Source organism: Ammospiza nelsoni, chromosome 3 (assembly GCF_027579445.1).
Source record: "Ammospiza nelsoni isolate bAmmNel1 chromosome 3, bAmmNel1.pri, whole genome shotgun sequence".
NCBI lineage: Eukaryota > Metazoa > Chordata > Aves > Passeriformes > Passerellidae > Ammospiza > Ammospiza nelsoni.
In genome coordinates this window covers 8,296,554-8,317,747 of record NC_080635.1, presented here as the reverse complement: position 1 = coordinate 8,317,747, position 21,194 = coordinate 8,296,554, and the positions used below count along the sequence as shown (strand labels likewise).

The 21,194-nt window shown below is 41.2% G+C and overlaps 1 protein-coding gene across 4 annotated transcripts in view; it reads left to right on the top strand.

Annotated features, from left to right (window-relative positions):
• MACROD2 (mono-ADP ribosylhydrolase 2) overlaps positions 1–21,194 on the top strand; it is an 850,453-nt gene that overhangs the window by 763,728 nt on the left and 65,531 nt on the right. For all 4 annotated transcript variants that reach the window (XM_059467312.1, XM_059467311.1, XM_059467310.1 and 1 more), the window contains 2 exons: positions 6,019–6,100; positions 19,973–20,014. In XM_059467312.1, the coding sequence (XP_059323295.1) occupies positions 6,019–6,100; positions 19,973–20,014 (124 nt within the window). The remainder of the gene's footprint in view (positions 1–6,018; positions 6,101–19,972; positions 20,015–21,194) is intronic.

Sequence of the window (21,194 nt, the reverse complement as noted above, 5' to 3'; positions counted from 1 at the left end):
AAGGGGAGACTGCCAGCACCAAGAGAGAGAAAATCATCTACCAGTTCCTTAGCAGGGCAGAATGAGGTGTTGGTCTCTGTCCTTCTGCATGTTCAGTGCATCAGCTCAGTCACAGGCAGAGAGGAACTCTGTCAGGAAAACAGAAAGAGGTGGCAAATAAAAGAAAGAAATGGCAAAAAAAAAAAAAAAAAGAGATGGCAAAGTCCCTGAAGATAAGCAAGAAAGAGATATGGACTTCAGAACAGAAAACTGAGCCCTTGTCACAGAAGTAGAAGAGATTTTACATCATGTGCAGAGACCAGCTAGAGCACTCGTGGCCTGCTCCTAGAGTGCATTGAAAATCTCTTGCTCCTTATTCTGAGCTGCTCACAGCTGAGATATTGATTCCGTGAGAGCATCAGAAAACCTGACTTGGGTTGCTTTGTTCTCACTGGTCTCTAAAAGGGAAGTTTTGCCAGGCAATGAAGGCTAACAGTGCTGCCCATGGAAACATGGTCCAAACAAAGGGAAAAGGTTGAATCACAAGAAGGTTCAGGTTGGGAGGGGCCTTACAGACCATCTCATTCCAAACCTCCTGCATTGGGGGTCCTTTACCAGACCAGGTTGCTCAAAGCCCCAGACAACTTTGAACATTCAGAGCTCCTTTCTCACAGGCCATGTAGTCAAGGCATATTGATGGGTTCAGGCAGCTCTGAACTGTGACTGTTAAGGATATCTTTGAGAAAGTATGTGGCATTCAGGGTAATTAAATGTCTCTATCAGAAGAACTTGAATTCTTGAGGAGGCAAATTTTCTGTCTGGTGCTACAAAGTATAGATGCCGATCCAAGCATGCTGAAGTCAATGAAAAAAAATCTCTGGTTTGCTTCACTGAGTTTTGAATTAAATCCATGGAATTTTGATAAACTGAAAATGTTCCTGCAAGCTTCTGGTGCTCACTGTTGCCTTATGACAGTAGGTCCTAATGGGATCAGGCCGGAGTGCTGCATGGCATGGATTTGCTACACCTACAAAGAGCAAAAAGCTGCTTCCTTCTCTTTGTGCTGTATGATCATTCATTTGATTTAAGATTGGGAAACATTTTTTGCGAGTTCTCATTGTTTCTCTGTCGTGTATTTTCTGGTAAGATTTAAGTGATGATGAAACTTTTTGATGCATATAAAAAGCAGTCACTTCCTGCTAGGTAAATGTCTTGGTGCTGGAGACATGCATGAAATACTTGGGAGTGCTGAAACGCACTTGGGTTTGTTTTCATTGCAAGCTGTTATTTTGTTAGGACAGGGGGTGGCAGTGACATGGAAACACTCATTATATGAAATAGTCTAGAAAGCCTTTTGATCAGTGTTTTGCTTCAGACGTGTGTTTGATCTATCCAGCTCGTTACTTTGTGTACATACAGCTACACCTATGAAAGCATTTGGCGTGTCCTGTGGCTTGTGCTTGGCAGTAGCTCTTTAAAGCAATGTATAGGTGCACAGCCAGGTGTTCCTGCCCCCCCAGCAGGCAGGGAAATGAAGCCAGAGGAATCACACAACCTGCCCGAGACCACAGCAAAAGAGCTGAGGTAAAAACATAGATATGTTTGATGCTAAAATATAGAGAGAATCACAGACAGGCTTGGGTTGGAAAGGATCTAAAGTTCATCTCATTACAGCCCCCCTGCCACAGCCAGGAACACCTTCCACTAGACCAGGATACTCAGAGCCCATCCAGCCTGGCCTTGAACATTTCCAGGGATGGGGCAGCCACAGCTTCTCTGGGCAGCCTGTGCCTCACCACCCTTATTGTGAGGAATTTCTTCCTAACAGCTAATCTTAATCTCTTCTCTTTTAGTTTAAAACCATTCCCTCTTATCCTGTCTCTGTATGTCCATGTAAGAAATGGCTCTCTGTCTTTTTTATATGGATACAGCTGTAAATTCCTACTGTAGCAGCAGCTGCATGCAGAGGTGTGCATGTAAACATGCAGTGTCCTCCCACACAATGCAGTAGAGGGCAGGACCCTTTAGGACAAGCTTAAGGGGCCCTCAGCAGCTTTCCATCATTCCTGTACATGTCCCTGAGCACCCACCTGACCAGCCTTCCATGCAGCTCCCACAGACCATCAGTGGTCTGGGAGTGAACTCACCCAAGGTGCAGCAACTCACCAAAAAACTGAAAACTCACAACATGTAAAGTGCTCTCAAAGCCACCAACTAACAAAACCCCAAAGATCAAAATCAAACACCAGGAAGAAATATCTTTGCCACTTGCTTTGCACTAAGATCAGTGCTGCTATTAAACCAACTGTGCTTTTATACCCATAGCTCATTAATTGAAAACACCAGTGGAGATGTTTTCAGTTCATGAGGTATGGCTGTGTCCTTCTAAAACTCTGGTGTTAGGGTCCATTCTACTGCAAAAAATGTGTCCAAGTCCAGTCTGAGTGGGGCTTGGAGGAATCAGATCTCATGGAAAGTGTTCTTGCCCATGATGGGGGAATTGGAACTGGATTGTCTCTGAGGTCACTTCCAACCCAAACCATTCTGTGATTCTATAAAAATAGCCTGAGTCCTGCAAGCCCTGCAGAAGTTTACTAATTCTTATCAGGTGCTGCTAACAAAACCACCTGGAAGCTATTCCCATCAAAATTAAATAAAGCAAGGAAAGCAGGGCCCAAGGTAAAAACAAAACCAAAACAATCAAATGTACTCACAGCCTTGAGCTGTGAAGGTGCCTAAGTGAACAGCTCATGCATTTTAACTCCCTTCTTCCTGTGCTGCAGTGCTCTTGATTTTGGGGGTTCTTTGATCCACCTATTCATAGCTGCAAAGTGAGCAGAATTTAATCAGGCTCTGACAGGGCATGGCTGATTTTAATACCAACCTTCAAAAAAGAGCTGTCAGTCAGGGATGAGCTTTAATACCTTCAACCTGCAGCTCCTGTACAGTTCTGCTGCAGTTGAGTGGTGCTTGGTCAGCAGGGGAGGAGCTGGGCATCTGCAGAAGGCTCTGGGGGTCTCATCTGGGCACCATCCTCAGCCTCTCCAAAGGGGTGATGTGACACTCTAATGGAGGTGGCATTTCCAGGCCACATGAGAGGAGAGATTTCCTAATTGCATGTCCCAAAAATCCTGCTGAGCTTATGTGGGCCAGCAGGAAAAGTAGGTTTATAGTTGCTTGGATTTCCTTATTGTACCTGGAATGGGCATAGGGAGGACAAGGGTTGCTTTCCCTACGTAATCTCAAGTTATTTTAGCTGAGGACATTAGATAAAATAGCCAGGGACTGGAAGAATGATAGAACAGGGGTTAATTTCAGATTTACTATCTGCCAGCACATGCCATGCAATCAGATAAACACAGGATTTCAGCTGTCATCACAATATCTTACGCATACTCAAAAACAGAGCAGTTTTTCTCACATCAAGAAGAAATGGAACAGGTTTATATATAGGATGTGTACAGTCAGGAGGCCTGAAATTTTGAAACAGTCTGCCAATTCTAGAGAGATTCCCTATTTTTAAATTAAGGAATTATATTAGAAGTAGTAGAAATTCTTATGGTGAAATTTTACTATTTCAAGCTGCACTGAATAAATAAATAAAAGTTAAGGGAACATCTTGAGAAGTTGGATTATACAGAATGAGGCAAATTTCTGTAGGATTTTCAGCAGAGAATATGGGACTATGCAGAGACTCAGAAACTTCTCTGTATGGGAATATCCTTCCTCCTCTGCTTTATACATTTCCGTCCTTGCTCTTTTGTCTGTTCTGGTTCATTGGGCCTATCACTTTTAATGCTTGAAAGTCTGCAAGGCAGAGAGGGAAGATGACAATCTAGCAACAACCCAGAAATATCCTGATGCAATTTTCACAAGAAATGTAATTTAAGCACTTGCTGATTGAAGCCTCCCTCCTGAAAACAGCCAACTTAGGCAGAACCATAAAATTATAGAATAGTTTGGGTTGGTAGGGACCTTAGAGATCATGTCAAATCTCATGTAGGTAAAATGAAACACTTGTTGGCAAGGATGCTTTACGTTATGAATTTGTGAGTATGGAGATGAGTATGGCTTTTTGGCTTGAGCCCATAACTAGTATTCTAGTATTTGAGTTTTTTATTATATCCCTTTATAAGAGTAGCTGATGCCGTGGTCAAGAATATTTTTAAGATTCCAGCCTGGTTTGTTTATGAGGGATGCACAGAACAGCTTGGCTCTGTGAGCATCATATGAGCAGAGAGCAGCAGGCAGTTTTCTTGGTGGAAAATCTGCTGGTAGGCTTCCCTGCTCTGCTGCCTTCTCTCCTGCTCACAAGCTCCTTCTTCCTTCACACTGACATAGCTTGTACCTTCAGTCTCATAGAGTGTCCTGAATCAGTAAGGTTGGACATCTCCAAGGTCTTCACATTCAACCTTTGAGTGACTTCCATTTTTCCCAGTAACCTATGTTGTGAAGTGCCATATATACTCATTTTTTTTATCAGTTCTAGGGATGGGAACTCTATCACATCCCTGGGGAACCTGTTCTAGTGCTTAACCACTCTTTCAATGAGGAAATTTTTCCAAATACTGAACCTGAACCTCCCCTGGTGCAACCTGAGTCCATTACCCCTTGTGCTATTGCTAGTTGTGGTATTACATACCTAGTCTGGTCATTCAGATGACATCATCCCAGCTGAGGTTTTGTCATCCTCTCTTGTTCCAGGATGTCCCTGTTAGTAGCTGCTGGTATTTTCCAGCATAACCAATGCTTGCCTGCTCTCATCCCCTTCTGGATTCTACCAGGCTGTGCCAAAAGGAGCTCAAAAATGAAGTCCTGAGCTGTTCAGCATAAAGGTGTCTTTGAAGGCAAGGCTTGGACTCTTCTTCTAAGACCAGCTGCAGCAAAAGGACAGCATTTTCTACCAAAGATAAGGGAAAGAATTTGCGTCTTGAGAGTGTTCCTCTCGCTGTTTCTCTGCAGGACGGGAGGCTTGTGATTTTTCTAGCGCATGCAAAGGCACTCTTGAGGAGTTGTGCTGTGACAGATTGTCCTATTGCCCGTGGAGGCACCATGACAGCATAAGATGCCAAGCTTCCTATTGCTTGGGCTGCATCCCATTGTGGTTAACCTCTCATGCACTTGAGAGAAAGAAATGATTACTGGGTTGCAGGTCCCTCAGCTCAGCTGCAGGAGGGTCTTTTTGTTTTCCACAGCACCCCTCCAAGCTGGGGTTTGGCTACAGAGGCATTTTGTGCTGAGAAATGCAAATAAATAACACAAAGGCATTGCAATGCTGAAGTTCAGTGTGGGTGTTTTTTAGCCTTAAAGGCTTTAGATTTCTTGGTTTTGTTTTATTTAGCTTTTTAATTATTTTTGGTCTGTTTCAGAAAGGCTTTTCACACACAGGGATCTCCCAAAAGAATTTATTTGAACTCATTGGTGGGTGGTGCATACATTATGGGCTGTGGTTTCATTGATATGCTCAGCCTCGCTAAGTAGATGGCATATTAAATGTTTTATTTACCCTGGGTGCTACCTGTCATCTAATCAGCTTTTGTGTTTCTGCTGCATTCTATTTGTATTACAGTGAGAATAAGTGGTTTCATGTAAATTAAAACCACATGAAACCTTTTAAAGCCATTTTAAAATACTAAATGGGTTTGCAAATAGGTTTGTCGGACAAGGATTGGAAAAAGAGCTCTTTGCTTACCCATTTACTCTTCTGTATGCTTATTAGGAGTCCCCACATGACTTTTTCATCAAACATTGCATCCCAGTTCTCATCTGGAATGCCAAAGTCATTTATGCTGTGCTCGAGAGCAGTTTGCATAAACAAGAGGCAGTTAACAAAGAACACAGTCGTGAGCTGTGATTGCAAAGGTTATATTATAAATTACAACACAGATGTACAATAAAGTCAAGACATGCAACCCTGTTTTCTTGTTTGCCTGAAGCATAAAAGCACATTGTTTTAAAAGTTTCTTTGCCTTTATTGACTGTTGTTGCTGATATGGATGATCATGATGCTTTCACTGTGAATCATTTTGTTTCTTACAGGTGGATCGTATCATCTTCTGCGTCTTTTTGGAGGTTGACTACAAAATTTTCAAGAAGAAAATGGGCGAGTTTTTCCCTCTAGGTAGGTGTAATAATCCAGCACCATCTGACTTTAAAAAAGCACGCAGAAAAAATGCAACAGCTGGCATCTTTTCTTCTTTCCAAAGCCAAATACTGAAATGTGAACTTTCTTTAAAGATCAGCTGCACATAGAGGCTCTGATCCTGGACAAATGCAGAGATTTTTAAATGTGTGAGCCATTTAAGCTATGTCTAATACTGCTTTTGTACGCTCAGTACAGCTAATCTCTTCATTCCATGCTGAATGTGTATCTCTTCCCAGAACTTGGTGCATGGCACTGGCTGTCTTGACTCCTGAGAAGAAAATTATTTGCACTGATGTATATAGCTCCTAGTGTATATTGCTTTTCCATACACTTTGTACACACTTTGGTCTTGCATTAACAATGCTGGTGAGGTTTCTCTGGGTCTGAAAAGATACCACAGGGGTTAGAGCCCAACTGTGCCTGAATGAGGAGTTTAAACTTGAGCTGTCCCTGTGTGAGAATGAATGGGAGAAAGATGGCTCTCACTGGAGCGCTTGGGAAATGTTAGCCATTCATCTTGGATTTCACACAGGAGGTTGCTTTCTAGATTTAAGGAAACCTGGTGGATAGTAAATTTGCTAATCCCCCTCCTCCAATAAACCTGTGATTTATTTTTATCGCACATCATTAGAAATCTGCTTTCCGTAATTGTATCAACCCTAAAACTCCTCCCATTTTATTTTGCTTTGTGCTTACATCAGTCCAACTATGTGTGAAAAGATCCAGATTTTAGTGTTCTGTTTTATCTCCCAGTAGTCCCCATGCTGTCTGTCAAGTGGAAATGGCCCTGGAGTAATAGGAAGCAGAGCTTTGGTGTGTTCAGAGTTCAATTAATTTCACAGGACTGTGTTGTCACCGTAGCCTTAGTGGTTTTTTCCTTTTGCTCTGTCTGGTAGCATGGAAATGATGATATTTTTGTCTAATCTCACTAGAACAAAGCCTTTTTGTAGATGACTTTGTAATCGCCAGTTTGCAGTGATTGGCAGCTGAAACTTAAAGACCTATTGAATTATTCAGGTAGCATCAAATGATGTCTAACCACTTAATAATATTCTTGTCTGGAGCACACTGAACATGCATTTCAAGAAGCTGCATTCATATCAAATCCATTCATTGAGTGATTTTATTTTTTTGTCAGTGTACCCAACCCAAAGGATAAAGTGGCAGTACCCTGCCTACTGCTGCTGGCTGTGTTCCTGCCCTTCAGATTAAGTGAGAGAAGAATATAGCATCAATTTGTCAACAAGACAAGATCATTAATGCTCACTTTCATCTCTAAGGCCTTGGAAATCATGTGTAAAGCCTGGTATTATTTCTATAAATGTAAAACCCACCTGGGTTTGAAAGTTTGAGAGACAAGGTGCTTCAGAGCTGTATCATGACAATCTGAAAGGCAGAAAGAGAGCAAGTGGAAGGTTTATTTCATTTGGATTTTTTTTTAAAACCTGACATTATTGAACTCCTTTTTACAAATAACCTGTGCAGCTGGGTCTTTTGTTATAGAAAAACATAAAATTTCATTACACCACATTATGTAGATGATCTGCCATACCATGGTTTCAAAAGTATGTTTATTCTCATGTATGTAAAGGTTTTATGTTTGTTTTTTTTTTCTCAAAAGAAAATTGGGAATCTGATATGTGACCATAGAGAGGTGATCATGGTAGGGACCCTCTAAATCCAGTGTTCTGCATATGTGGCTATAAAAATGTTCATCCAAAATTTACAATTGTCCAGAGAAAGTTTAGTTCTCAGTATCCGAAATTTAGATAATTGTAGGATCGGATTAATAAAATGGCTTAGGACCCATTTGCTATGCAACCCATAGACCCCTGGTTGCAATTTTCTCATAACTAATGATTCTGATTTTGATATGTGTTGATGTTACTGGGTATCTGCTGTCTGATTAGCCAGAGCCTTAAAAGGAACCTGTTTAGCTCTAGAACTTTACTCCTGATGCAGTGAAGGATTTCCTGGGAGTGGATGAGTAGCCAAGGATTCAGGAAGGTTTTGTTTTAGCTTTTTTACTTTTAGTGTCGTTAGATCTTCAACTTGTGAGGAGACAGGGAGAGGCAGGACTTTCTTCCAAATCGCTCTCCTGTAGCGTCACTGGAGAAATGGTCACTGTCGGGGCCTCTTTTGTGGAGTGCCCTAACCATTCATGTACAGTCTCAGGCTCTCTTTGCCAACTTGAAATGACACTTTTCCAAGAGATGTCAGCTGAAGTCAGCCCCATGCTAAACTGCCTCCCGGTGAGAGCATCCCCTGAGGGTCTTTATGGAGATCACCAGATGACCATCATGTCTACTCTTTGTTCCTTGTGTCTGGGGAATTGCCATCTGCATTTGACACAGCAGACCTGGACAGGTTACCAGCAGACTCTCTCTCTGTAGAGATGTCCCATCTCTCTGCAGGACTGGCTTCCTGCACAAAAGACTTAGCTGACGTGGTTCTGTGTCAAGGAGTTAGCAACTGCCTCTACCTTTGGCAGTAAATTCCTGATATTTTGACTTTGGAAGAAATTAATGAAACTGGTGGTTTTGTTTTGGTTTAAAGGAAATCTATTAATTTAGTGAAATTAAAGTATTTAAGGATAGGCTTGCCCTAGATTTGAATTGATGGGACACTATCTAAACACTCACAGGAGAGAATAACACTGAAGTATTTATTTAAGCTTAGAGAAAAAACATCAAGGCATTTTAAAAAGTGCATCTTGCATTCAGAAACATTGTGAACTATATCTACTTTAATGGATGTGGACAAAAATGCTTAGAAAGAAGAATATATTCATAGAGTTATATACATAAATAGTTATTACTTTAAACCCACTGCATTAATAAATCCAAAAAGACATGCAAGTGCTTGAGCTAGGTAATGAAATCGGTAATGAAATGAAGTTAGAATTACACCTCAGTGCATTAGAGTAAGTGGAATATAGATATAGGGAAATTGTTCCATTAGTTGAACATATCATTAGGCCTATTTTGCAAGTGGAATGCCGAAGAAATTAGTCAAGTAATAATATTGATATCAAGACAACTGCCAAGAGTCTTGTCATTTTCAAACTTTAGGTATATAAGGGGAAGAGGTAGACTTCAGAGTAATGTCATGCCTTAGCAGTGCAGGAAGGTTGTGCAGTAACTGAGCAATTGCAACTGTCTCAGCATTTCTGATTCTATCTCAGTGATTACACAACCCAATCCAGAGCCAGCATGGTCCAAGAGGGAGCAGAGCACCACTTATCTTTGTTTCAAACATAGGTTCTCACGTCAATGTTGTCCAGAAAACTCCTGGCTTGGTTAAGTAAAGGGTCCTTGTCAAGGCAGAATTTTCTGTTGATCCTCTGGGGTTTTGCTGAGAAGATTTTTTATATTCTAGGAAGAAAAAAGCAGTAGAAAGAAAAACTTCATTTGGTTAAGATGGATCACTGTTTTAATATATTAAACGTTGCCACAGTGATGGGTTTTTTCCTTCTTTTTATTAATTGAATCCTATCTCTTTGTGCAATGACATAGCCCAGCTATTCTCCCTTCACCTGTATTGGAACATTCTTTCTACTTAAAATGAGAGAATGTCTTTCAGGCAAATATAATATCTTTGCCTGCAATTCTGGCTCATATGAGTAGTTTTTACATTGCTGGATTCATTGCTATTAGTAGTATGAGTGAATTTTCAGGGAAAGGAACTGTCACTTAGATCATTTTTTCTTTTGGAATGCATTGTTTCTTCTAATAGAACTCTGTGGAGTCCAGACACCAGGCGTTGCTTTTCTTGCTAACTAAACATATTTGTAAGACTTACCAGAAAATTGAATCCCCCTTGAAAAGCTAGATTTGCCAACATTTACCTTGGAATGATACATACTTCTAGGATTCCATACATAGGAGGAAAATTAAGAGCATTTGTAAACAGTTGCCAGCTGGAGCAAAGATACCTTTTTTCTTTTCTTCCTGTATCCTGTGTACACAAAGCTACTTAATATGTCAGACAGATAATCTTGTAAGGACCTTTGGCAAGTGCTTACTTTTCATGGTGGCTGTCATATATTATAAATGGTTTATCTTCAATTGTAATGCTTAAAGTATTTCTAAATCTACCACCTGTTACCAGTGGATTGGAGAGGAGAAACATTTTTTTCCAAAAACGTTTTTTAGATGGGAATAGTGCTATAAAAAGGATGTTCTGTGAAGCTGCAGCATCCAAGGTTATTTTACTTCTTGCCACTTTAAACAGAGTAACAAAATTACTTCACTAAAATATTGCAAAAATTTCTGGAGAAAGGACGTTTGCACTTTGATTAAGCCAGTTTATAGATGGAAGGTGCATGCTTTTAGACTTGTGTCCTTTTAGAGCTCATGAGAGGATGCTGAGCCCAGGAGTTTGTCATTGTTGAGAGTTTTTTGTTTGCTTTTCTTTTTTGAGCCATTATCAGTTGGTGTTAGGAAAAAGAGACACAGATTGCTTCATCTTGAGAAAACTGGAAAACTTTTTCTTCCTTCTGTTACAGGCTATGATATTTAATGCATTTTCTACTTTCATCCTGGTTGATGAAAACACTGTTTCCCCTACCCAAACCATATGGATAAGAGCTACTGCCTTATAATAATTCTCCTATTACTTCAGGAGGGTGCACAGCATCCCGCTTGTGCATAAAATGTGCAAATATATTACAATTGCAGAGGAAATTCATTGTTAAGAGATCTCCCAGGCTTGGAATCAAATTGGAAACTGTCTAAATGGCTGAATGAAGGCCTTTGTATTAAAAAGGCCAATCTCTGCACTAATACGTGAGCCAACTCCTAAGCAGGGGCTGTGATTTCTGTACTGGTGTTGAGAGGCATTGCTCTCTCTGCTTACCGTGGCAGGCTGCACTGGGGCTGGAGCACTCCCCTGCATGAGCAAAGGAGCTGTAAGTTAGCCCTTAGCAAGTAATCCAGTATCAAATGGATAATTCATCTGATAAATTTAGCCTCTCTATTTGCATTTGCAGCGTTCACGAGCCAATTCGTTTCCATAATTCATCACCTGAATGTATTCCACCAAATATTTTTCATGGGCTTTATTTTACTCTGTGGAGAGGTGCCAAGCAGTTAACTGGAAGTGCCCAATATCCTTTATGGGAGGTTTCACCTGGGCAGTGATTTGCCTCATAAGTCACAAGGCTTTGGTTTTCTGACTGGTTCAGGCTGGAGTACAAAGGGGCCCCACAGAAATGTTCCATAGGGAGTAAGATTTGGGGGAGTTCGATATCTCTTTGGCTTTCTTCTCCTGATCAATAAGGGCCACCCGGAAGGTTTTGGTTGCAGCTGCTTTTCCTGTCTCCATGCAAGTTTTCCAAGTTGTCTTCACAGCTGATGAACTCACAGGGTGAAAATGGAAGCAGTCAGACCATCCTATTACTTTCTTCACTGCTTTCCCTCACAAAGCTTGCAAGGTGCTGTTTGCAGTCTTGCTTCCCTTGCCCCATCATCCTGATGGAGCTGTTGTATTGGGTTGCTTAGGGGACTTCGATTTCTCTGCTTCATGAAACTTTTGTCTTGTCCCTTGGAGATCCTGCTTGGCTTTTCAGATAGTGACAGTGCCATGACCATGCATCCCTTTCCTTTCCAGAGCTGTGTATCAAGCCATTGAAAGCATAGCAGGACACCCCTCAGTATTTTTCCACCCTGCTCTGGATTCCATGTCAGCATTTAACATTCCCCTCAGATTTTGAGTGCTGTGGAAATCTTGTGTTGAGACAGGGATGAAAAGGATTTTTTGGTGGGTAGAAGACAGCAGTCAGTTTGGAGAAGTTATGGCACACTGGTGTCTTCATGTGGGTGCAAAATGCTCTCTGTATCCCTTTGAACTGTCTTTATATTGGAAAATGTCATACTCAGATGGCTCCTGCAAGACCCCTTGCTGAAGGATTTGATTCCAAGCAGCTGGGGAGAAGCACAGCCCCACTGTTTCCCCTGATGGTTCCTTGGCCCTCAGCAGTGGAGGATTCCAAGGAAGCACTGCCCATCTGGGGAAGCTGGAAGAGCCTATGCACTAAAATAGGATATTGGCTTTGCTCTAGTTCTCTCCCACAGCACCATCAGACACTGATCAAGTGCTCTACAGTGTAAATAGGTTGCTGTAAAAATTGTTCTCAATCCAGAAGCTTAAAATAACCACAATGTTTAAAGTTTCCATTATGAAACATGTCTGAAAACAACTTACCTCAGAAAAGGTCACTTAAATGTGTCCATAAAACTGTAAACCAACATTTTTCTATCACTTTCTGTCTTTATCTGCCAGGGTAAACACTGTGCCAGTCCTACCACTCATTGGGGTTGTCTGTTTTGCCCATTTTGGCAACACCTCAATGTAGTGCAGGAGAGTGATCAAGCAGCAGGTCACGAGTGATGCTTGAGGGACAGAGTTTGTAGTTGATGGTTCAGATATTGCTTTCAGCATCTTAGGAGGCATGCAGATCAAGAAAGGGTTCCCAGCACCGTCCTACATGGCAGCGGGTTTCCAGAACCTAAAAAAAAAAAGTTCATGGGTTGTTTCCCTCTTCCTTTTGAGTCATAATAAAACTTCCCGATATAATCTCATCAGAATTATTTTCTGGCCAAATGCTGAAAGAGAATTGCTCTAGACAGACTTTGTGTGTTGCAAGTACTGGTCACCTAAAAACGTTGTTTGAGAGAGGCTTGTCCTACTGTCTGCACTATGGTCTGGAAAACCATTTACCTCCTCATTCCTGCTGGCAGCAGTGTCACAGCTGGGAGCAGGGCATGGATCAGCAATGGAACCATAACCTCTTTAAGTGCTGTTGTCAGGAGCTTCTGCTTTGCTAAATGGAGCCTCATCTTCCTTGCATCTTGAAGGCATTTTTCTTGTCTCCTGCTGTGAGACTGACAGCAGAGCCTACAATCCATCCAGAAGTTTGGGAAAATGGTTGTTTCTATGTTTTTCTCCACTCACTCCAAGTCCATGAGCTTTCCAGTTCCTGGGAGACACCTGGGTAGGAGCTGTATTGAAACAGCACAGTGTCAGGTGGATGGAGATGCCCTTGAAGGCTCAGGGGTCATTTAGAGGCAAGGATCAGGATGCTGTGCATGACAACAGCATGGGGGAGCACAGGAAGATGATGGTAATTTAAAAGGTGACTATGGAATAGATATTTACCATCTCTTATAACACAAGGAGTGCAAGGTGTCCCAGGAAATTATGAATCTGGAAGAAAACAAGCCAAAGGAAGTCGTTTTTCACCCAACATACAGTTAGGATCTAAGAGTACTTGATACAAGTTGCTGCAGAGCCTGTAGGTCTTAAATACAGTTTAAAGAAGGATTAGCTCAAGCAACACAAGACTGGTGCAACAACAGCTATTAATCTTCATGGCCTGTGTGTAACCTGGGGCTCAGGGAGTGACTGAGATGGAGAAGTGTGTTGCTGTTCTCTTCTGGATGCAGCATGGATGCCTGCACCAGAAGATGAGCAAGCAGCTTTTTCTGTATAACACATCCTGTGAATACATCTCTGATCAGGGATCTTCTCTTCCTACTCTGTTGGGTATTGTGGCATCTCATTAGAGCATTCCAAATGCATTTTATGTCATCATCAGAAAAATATCCTGTCCTCTCTGGCCTCAGGCTCCAAATGACTTCATGTGCTCAACTGCTCCTTATTTGCAAGGGAGCAATTAAATTTGGGGTTGTCTCATTTGGTTGCCTCTGCAACCAAAATCAGATTAGTGATGAGATGTTGTTAGAAGTTTGTATTTGCAAATATATGACCATATGCAAAACGTGCCATTTTGTGTGTGACTAGTAGATTAACACCCAATTTAGCACTTGTGTTAATGAAACTTTGTTATTTTCAGTACTTTAGGCCAGAGAGGAAATACTGAATATGTTGGATTTTGATTTTTTTGATACCTATTTCCCCAGGGAATGCCTTGTTCCTTTTATGTAAGGTAGAAGCAACTGCAAAACAGAAGTCCAGATCTGATCCTGGTGTGAGTGCCATTTCCTTCACTGGACTAAGGTTGTCCAGTTCTCTCTCTGTGGGAACAGCAGTTTCTGCACATTCTTTGTATGCAGCTGAGGTTCACATGGTTTGTTTGGTATGTGTTTTACAGCAGATCAGGTGATAGAGTTCATAAAAGAGGTCACCGATGTGATGACAAAAAAGCCACAGTGCCTGACTTTTTAGGAGATTGGTAGTGAGGATTTCTATGTGCTGTGGCTTCAAAAACTGCAAACACATTGTACATTCAGTGAGGCTCCAGTGCTGTGAGACTGGTGTAACCAAGCAACGCAGGAAGGAAGCTGCTTGCAGTGTGGCCAGGATGTACAGAGTGCATCAGTGGAAGTTTATTTACAATTAGACAAAAAATTTAATGAAACTTACCCAGGATCAGGTGGAGGTTTATGTAGTATGCTCTGTATGCAGGATTGCATGATAAAATGATAGAAATAGGACCATAAGAAGTGCTATTTTTACTTCCAAAGCAGAAGAATGCCCTTTTTTTATTAAAGATCTATTTGTTTTAGCTTTTTCTTTTTCCTTTTTTTCCTTCATCTTAGGAGCACTGAGGATGAGGAAAGGTTTTATATAAAATATAACTTTTTACTAGGAGAGGAGAAAAGAGTCAGGCCTGCTTTAGTTGATCTCAGAGATTTCCAAACCTACTTTTCCTCAAAGAAAATACTGTCCTTTTTTGTGCTATTTTCTGTCACATTTCCCCAGTGGAGAACTGAGTTGGGGGAATCAAAACAAGCAAAATAACTTGAGGTTATTGCAAGCCTCATGTGTATGTTTGGGCCTCAAGAAACCTTCCTGTGTGGCTCCTGTGCTACAACAACTCTTGTGCTGAGCTGGACATTAAGCCTGTACAGTGTCATGAAGCTCCTTTTGGGTATCAGCAGTGCTTGAAAGCCACCAAAATAGGTGATTTTTCAGTTACTAGGTATTGTAAATAGATTAAATGAAATATTATTATAAATCTCCCTAAGGCTGTGAAGGTAATCATGCAGTCAGGTGGTTGAAGCTTTGGGATAAAATTTTGGCAAGAAAGGTGTGGGAGAGAGAAATATGGACAGTGAGAACCTGCTTGGTCTTTTCAGCTGCTGGAAACCTGATATTATCATGGTTCAGAGGGTTTGCCTCAGGTGGGTACCCCTGCCTGCACTGCTGGCTGCTCTGAGACTGGACACAAAATGCTTTTCAAGACTGACCTGAAATGGGATCCATTTTCCTCCAAGGTGTGAGACTGCTGCCCTGCTCCTCCTCTGTAATGGAAATAGTGCAGCAGATCATGGAATACTTGCTAGGGAAATGCTTGACAGTAGAAACACTTCAAACCAGACCCCTATTTTTGCATTGCAAATAAGCTCAAAAGGATGGCTGTAGCTTTCAGTGCTGAAATTTTGGGGGTGTTTCCTTTGGTCTGAGCTTTTATTTTCAGACATCAACACTATGATCACCAGCTTGTCATTTCACAAACTCTGCCCATCTCATTGCTCTCTTTGACAGAGGGGAATGTTCATGCAAGCTGCAGAGGGGATTTTTTTCCATTCCCACAGTGCCCTCCCAGTTCCCCCCTGACTGTGGTGAGGACATGGAGCCACGGTTACCAGGAGGAGCAGCCTGAGACATGCAGGTTGACAGGAAATGGGGAAACATCTGGAAATCAGGAAACTGCAGAAAATGCTCAGTAAAAATTAAAATCCTGAAGGATGCAATTAGGCAGCTGAGGAGAGATTAGAGAGAGGCAGGGAGGGGCCAGCAGCATGCAGTGGGATTGGGGAGTGCCAGCAGGGATGCAGGAGCTGGAGGCAGATGAAGCAGCAGCCTCCTGCAGTGCAGATTTTGTTCTCATGTAAGAGTTTCTCAGTGTGTGCAGTGTTTGTGCTGGCTTTCTGCATGTTAACATGAAGGAGAATGCAAATGGAAGCACCAAGGAGGAGGTGGTTTAATGGCTTTGGGGATTGTGGTGGTATTTAGAGCCTTTCACCTCTCTGTTCCTAACATAAATCTTAACACAGATTGATGATTTTAGCCATCTGGCTTGTGTTTGCTTGTATGCCACGACTAGGGAGACAGGGAAACAACCTGACCAACAAGGCAAAAAGCAAAACAAAAGGATCTGAGAGAAGGCATCCCCTTCTCCTGTGTCAGTGAGAGCAGATATGCAATTATTCCATTTCCCAAAGCTCTGCAGATAGCAAGGGAGAGGGCAGTGAGAGAGCCACAGGTATCACTCAGTGCATGGCCCCAACAGGGAGCCTGTGGCTCACACAAAAGCTTCTGCTTTGAGCACCTTGCTCCCAAATGTAAAACTCTCTGATCTTTAGAGATATAGTTACTTTGATAGCCTGGCAGTTAGAGGGAGACTTTCAGTCATAGGTTGACTTTCAACTGTAAATTATTTTGTACTTGAGTGGAAACTTCTCCCACACATCACCCATTTAATACCTTACTTTTATGTAGTGTGCCTGAATTTTTAAACTGGAAAATTTTGCACACACTTTGGATTAGAATGTTTTCTTGTCTCCTAAGCCTTCTAAACACTGCTGTGACTTTTCCTGGGGACGGGCTGACCCTTTCTGGTAGTCACTGTCAGTTTTCCTCTCACTCCAGGCTGCAAGGTCAGTCATTCCTTTTCTAGCAAAGTCATCTTGGTGGAACTTCCTAAAATCCTGGGCTTTAATGGGAGAGTGATGAGAAAGGTCATTGTTCTGCTTCTCTGGCCAGAGGAGTAACCAAGTGTGGGTAGAGGCGTGCACACACTGGAGCATGTTTTGCTGGTCAAATATTTTTCCACAGCTCTCAAGTGAGGGTGAGAGGTAGAGAGGATCTCACCTCTGGTCTTTCCAGTGGGGGAGTTTGGACAAGAAATATTGACAATATGTACTTAAGGAAGTGTTTGCTGCTGTCAAAGATTCACTCTAAGGTTCTCCTGTGGTTTTATCCAATTTTTCTTTGGGATTGACTGTGGTGCATATTTCAAACCAAAACAAATCTTTCAAAGGCTTCCTCTAGATGGGGTAAAAAATTGTATAGGAAAATATTTTTTAAACAAATCAAAAATTAAAAAAACTAAACAAACAAAAGAAAAACAAAACTAGGTATAACAAATCTAATTCATGGTAATATTGGCACTGATTTTGCTTTATATTAGACACATAGAACTTCAGTAAAAAATATTTTTACTTATTCAGAACCAGTAACCAAGAAAATGCCCTTAATATCATTCTTTTCAGGAGGTAAGTGAATGCATTTTGGATATAGACTTCTAAATCACTGGTTTTTATCTCAAATAATTGGTATTGGCATAGAGCTCTGTCAGCTAAAAATGGTGTTTATCACTTCAGCCAGCCACACCAAGGCCAGTGAAGGAGAATGTTTTATATTTAACAGGGAAATGCTTCCACCAGATGGATTAATAGTGTGAGAGTAATAATTATAGACACATGAAGTGGCTGGGGATTGCTGTGTGCCAAAGTGAAACTCAGATTCATACCTAGATTGGGGTAAATTTTTCAAAGGCACCACAATGACTCAGATCGCGTCACCAAGTGATTGGGAGGCCAACTTCCATTTTCAGAAATGATGCAGAGACTTCATTGCCTTTCAGCAAGCCTTTGGTACTTTTTCCCAAAAAAACCCCAGCCTTTAATTCAAAATTAGTTCACAAAAGCAGTCTTTGCCTCTTCGTAATTATATTGCATAATGACTTCCCTGCTTTTTAATAACATCAGATTTCTTGTCTGTGTCCATTATCAGTAGCTTAGAAACTATTCTGTTGCTTTGGGAATTTCATATTCCAAGTCACTTACAGAACTATAATTAAGAACTTCCACAGAAGACCTGGTGATATATGTATGTTAAGATTCTGCTGATTTAGTCTCATATCTTAGATTAATTTGAAACCTTATCATGCTGGTTTCATTATAAATGCTTCCATGGAAAGAACATGTTATTGGAAACTGAATTAATAATCTCTGTGTTGCCAAATGTTTTCTGATCAGTTTGTTGAAGAATAGCAGAACTCCAGTTGAATATAATAGCTCTGTTGAAGCCACTGACAGAATTCCCATGGGCTTTAACAATATTTTTCATTCTCTTATCTTAAAAATTACTTGTCAAAGCTCCTTAAAGTTGTATGTTGGGGATTAGGATTTTTTTCCTTTTGTTTTCTTTCGCTTAGGAAATGTTCTCCCATTTGTTGCTAAGAAACAATAACGACTGGTAGGAAAGAGAGGAAAAGGATGTAGCCACAGAGGAGGGGTACGGCTGGCTGCTTCTCCCTTACCTGAGGGATTTTCTCTTGGGAAGGCCAGGGTTACCAAGGGGTTTTGGGCTGGGGAAGGGGTTGGGCACAGCCTCTGGCTCCTCTCAGCTCTCACTCTCCAGGGGCAGAGGGGCTGCAGTCACTGTGGGGAGAATTCGCCACCACTGCGGGGTTTTGGCTCCTGCTGATGCCTCTGGCTTTATCTTTTACATTTTTCAGATTCTATTCCGTTTTAGTGTATAAGTCCAGGCTTCATATGAGGGGATGGGGAGCTCTCTTCACAGAATAGGGAGACAAAACAATTCCTTCTCTGGCTGGGGACCCAAGGACAACAGATCCAGATCTCAGGCACAAGAGCATAAACAACAGTGGGCTGAAGAGAGAAATCCAAGAAGGATGGGAATTCATGGGCTAAAGCTATAATTGGACAATTAGTTCTGTTAGGAAAATTAATCCACAAACATCAGAGGTTTAGGTCCAAAAAGGAGACAGAGGAGTCCTTTTACTTTATTTGAGTAAAGGGTAAGGACATGGGGCATTCCTCTGGGGTCTCTCAGATCTTTGGAGGACACAGCCTCCCTTTTTATATCAATTTCCTGGCTGCATTTCCCTTCTCTCTTTCCCCCTTGGCTGAGGTACTTGAGAGGTTCAGACTCCCCAATATTCCTGATAACAAAGATTTCCCTCTAATGTATAACCCTCCCTTTTAATTTTGAATTCTTATGGAATTTAGGGGTTTTTCTTCCCCATTGTTTCTTTCATCTTTCAATGTCTAATTTCATTTATCAGCAAACCTAAAGTTTATTTGTAAAAGCAAATATCTTTTGCCATTCATCAATCAGTGGAATCCTTCCCATTGTTTCTTTTATCTCCCAGTGCTAGTTTTGTCCACCAGCAGACCCACAGCTTGTTTGTAAAGACAAATCTGCCATTCCTCTCAGTTCTAGTATGCTAATGGACCAAAACTTGTAAAAGTGAGAGACCCTGTGACTGGTCATCCATTTTGTGGCCATTTTAAGTTGTGCTGCCCAAGGTGGATCTATTGAGACCTCTTGATATTTATTTTTTTTTTTTTAGCTCAGCAAAACAATTTGTAAGACATTCCTTTGCTACCAAAATGGAACTTTTTGCAAAAGGAATTGTCTTTCATTTTGTTCTTAAACCAATTTTCCTGTCTGGCAAATATTTAGTAACTTCCTTATGTGGTTTTCTATTAGGGTAGCTAGTTCTCTTCTTAACATAGCCAACTGTTCCAGGGAAACCAAGCAAAGTGAAACTTTGCAAGTAAACCAAAAGCTCTGCAGGAAAGAGAATGGAATTTCATATTATACCTGACTTTCTTTGCAGAATTTTGTAAATTATGCAGACTTTTATTCCCTGTCTGTATTCCCTGCATTACCTGTATCTGGTATTAACCAGTATCAAAACCTTCCTCCCCATCCATCTCCAGATTTCACTTCAAAATGTTAAACAGGAGGAGGGAAAGATATGGGCAATCTGAAACATGGAATATTTCATTTTAGATGTTTGCTGGTATTCCCAGTAACCTTTTTCTTTCAATTTTTTTGTTTTGATAGGTGATGCTAATGAAGAAGGGTCTCAGCTGAGTGAAGAGAGAGGTGAGTAAAGAATATTTTATGCTAAAATATATCACTTCTGTGAAGTATAAGCCAAACTGAAAAAATTCTAGAAATTAATTGCCTTAGTCAAGATAAGCAGTGCTAATCATTATTGCCAGTGTTACCACAGTCATCCCTGGTTTTTACACAAAATTAGGGTGAACCATCCCTGATAATAAATAGTGCATGGTAAGACCAGCTTAAGACTACTTTTTTAATGTCATAACCTCTAAGCCTCTGGGCAATATTTCATTCCTTCTTATCAATAGCTAGTTTGAACATGAAGGGGAAATAATAACAATTCTTCAGTCTCTTTGTCTGTAAAAAAAGTATGAATAGAGCAATTCTTGAGCCATTTGCCATTCTGAATAGTGGCAGTGATATGTTTGCAATGAAAACAGTAGCAAAACTCTTCCACAAACTCTTAAATACACTGAGATTGGTCAGACAATGGTTCAGAGGATTTTTTCCTGGTCCTCATGGTTTACTGTTTGAAACAACTGTCACTGTTTAAGGTTTGTGGATGACATGAAATGGAAATGATGAATGGATATAAGGGGAAGAAACCAGAGGAACGAGAAAAGGAGAGGACAGAGGATTAGAGAACTCCCATGAGGACAGAAGCTTCCATTCAGGAGATTCCTGCTGGTTTTATCAAGGAGGCTTCTTCCAGTTAATCTTGACCAGTTTTTTTTGTAACAGATTTCCACCACAGCACCTTCTGATACTTCCCCTCCCTCATCTGGAGGTCCTCAGTGAGCATCTCCTGTTCCATACGGATTTCTGTGCACTGCAGTCTCCTTTCATTTGCAGAGTAGCTCCCTGTACTCCTCTGCCTCTCCTTCCAAACTTCCTTCAAGGTCCCTGTGACCCTGATCCCATCACGGTCCAGGGACTGTGCAGGAACATCCAGCTCTCTTTATGAAAACATAAGGAGCTTAGGTCAGACTTTAAACTTAAGGTCAGAAAGGAGTGCCACATGGGGAGAGGCAGGGATATAGCAGCCAGAAAACAGAGGTAACAGCTTTCGGAGCAGTATTTTGACCACTTAAATTGGCAAGATTGTCCTAAAGACAAATGCTCTTTATTAAAATTAAGAAAATGAGATAGAATTGAATTACTCACATACAGATCTCAATTTTGGAATTTTTGCTGACATTTTGAGCTGTCCTGCCACCTT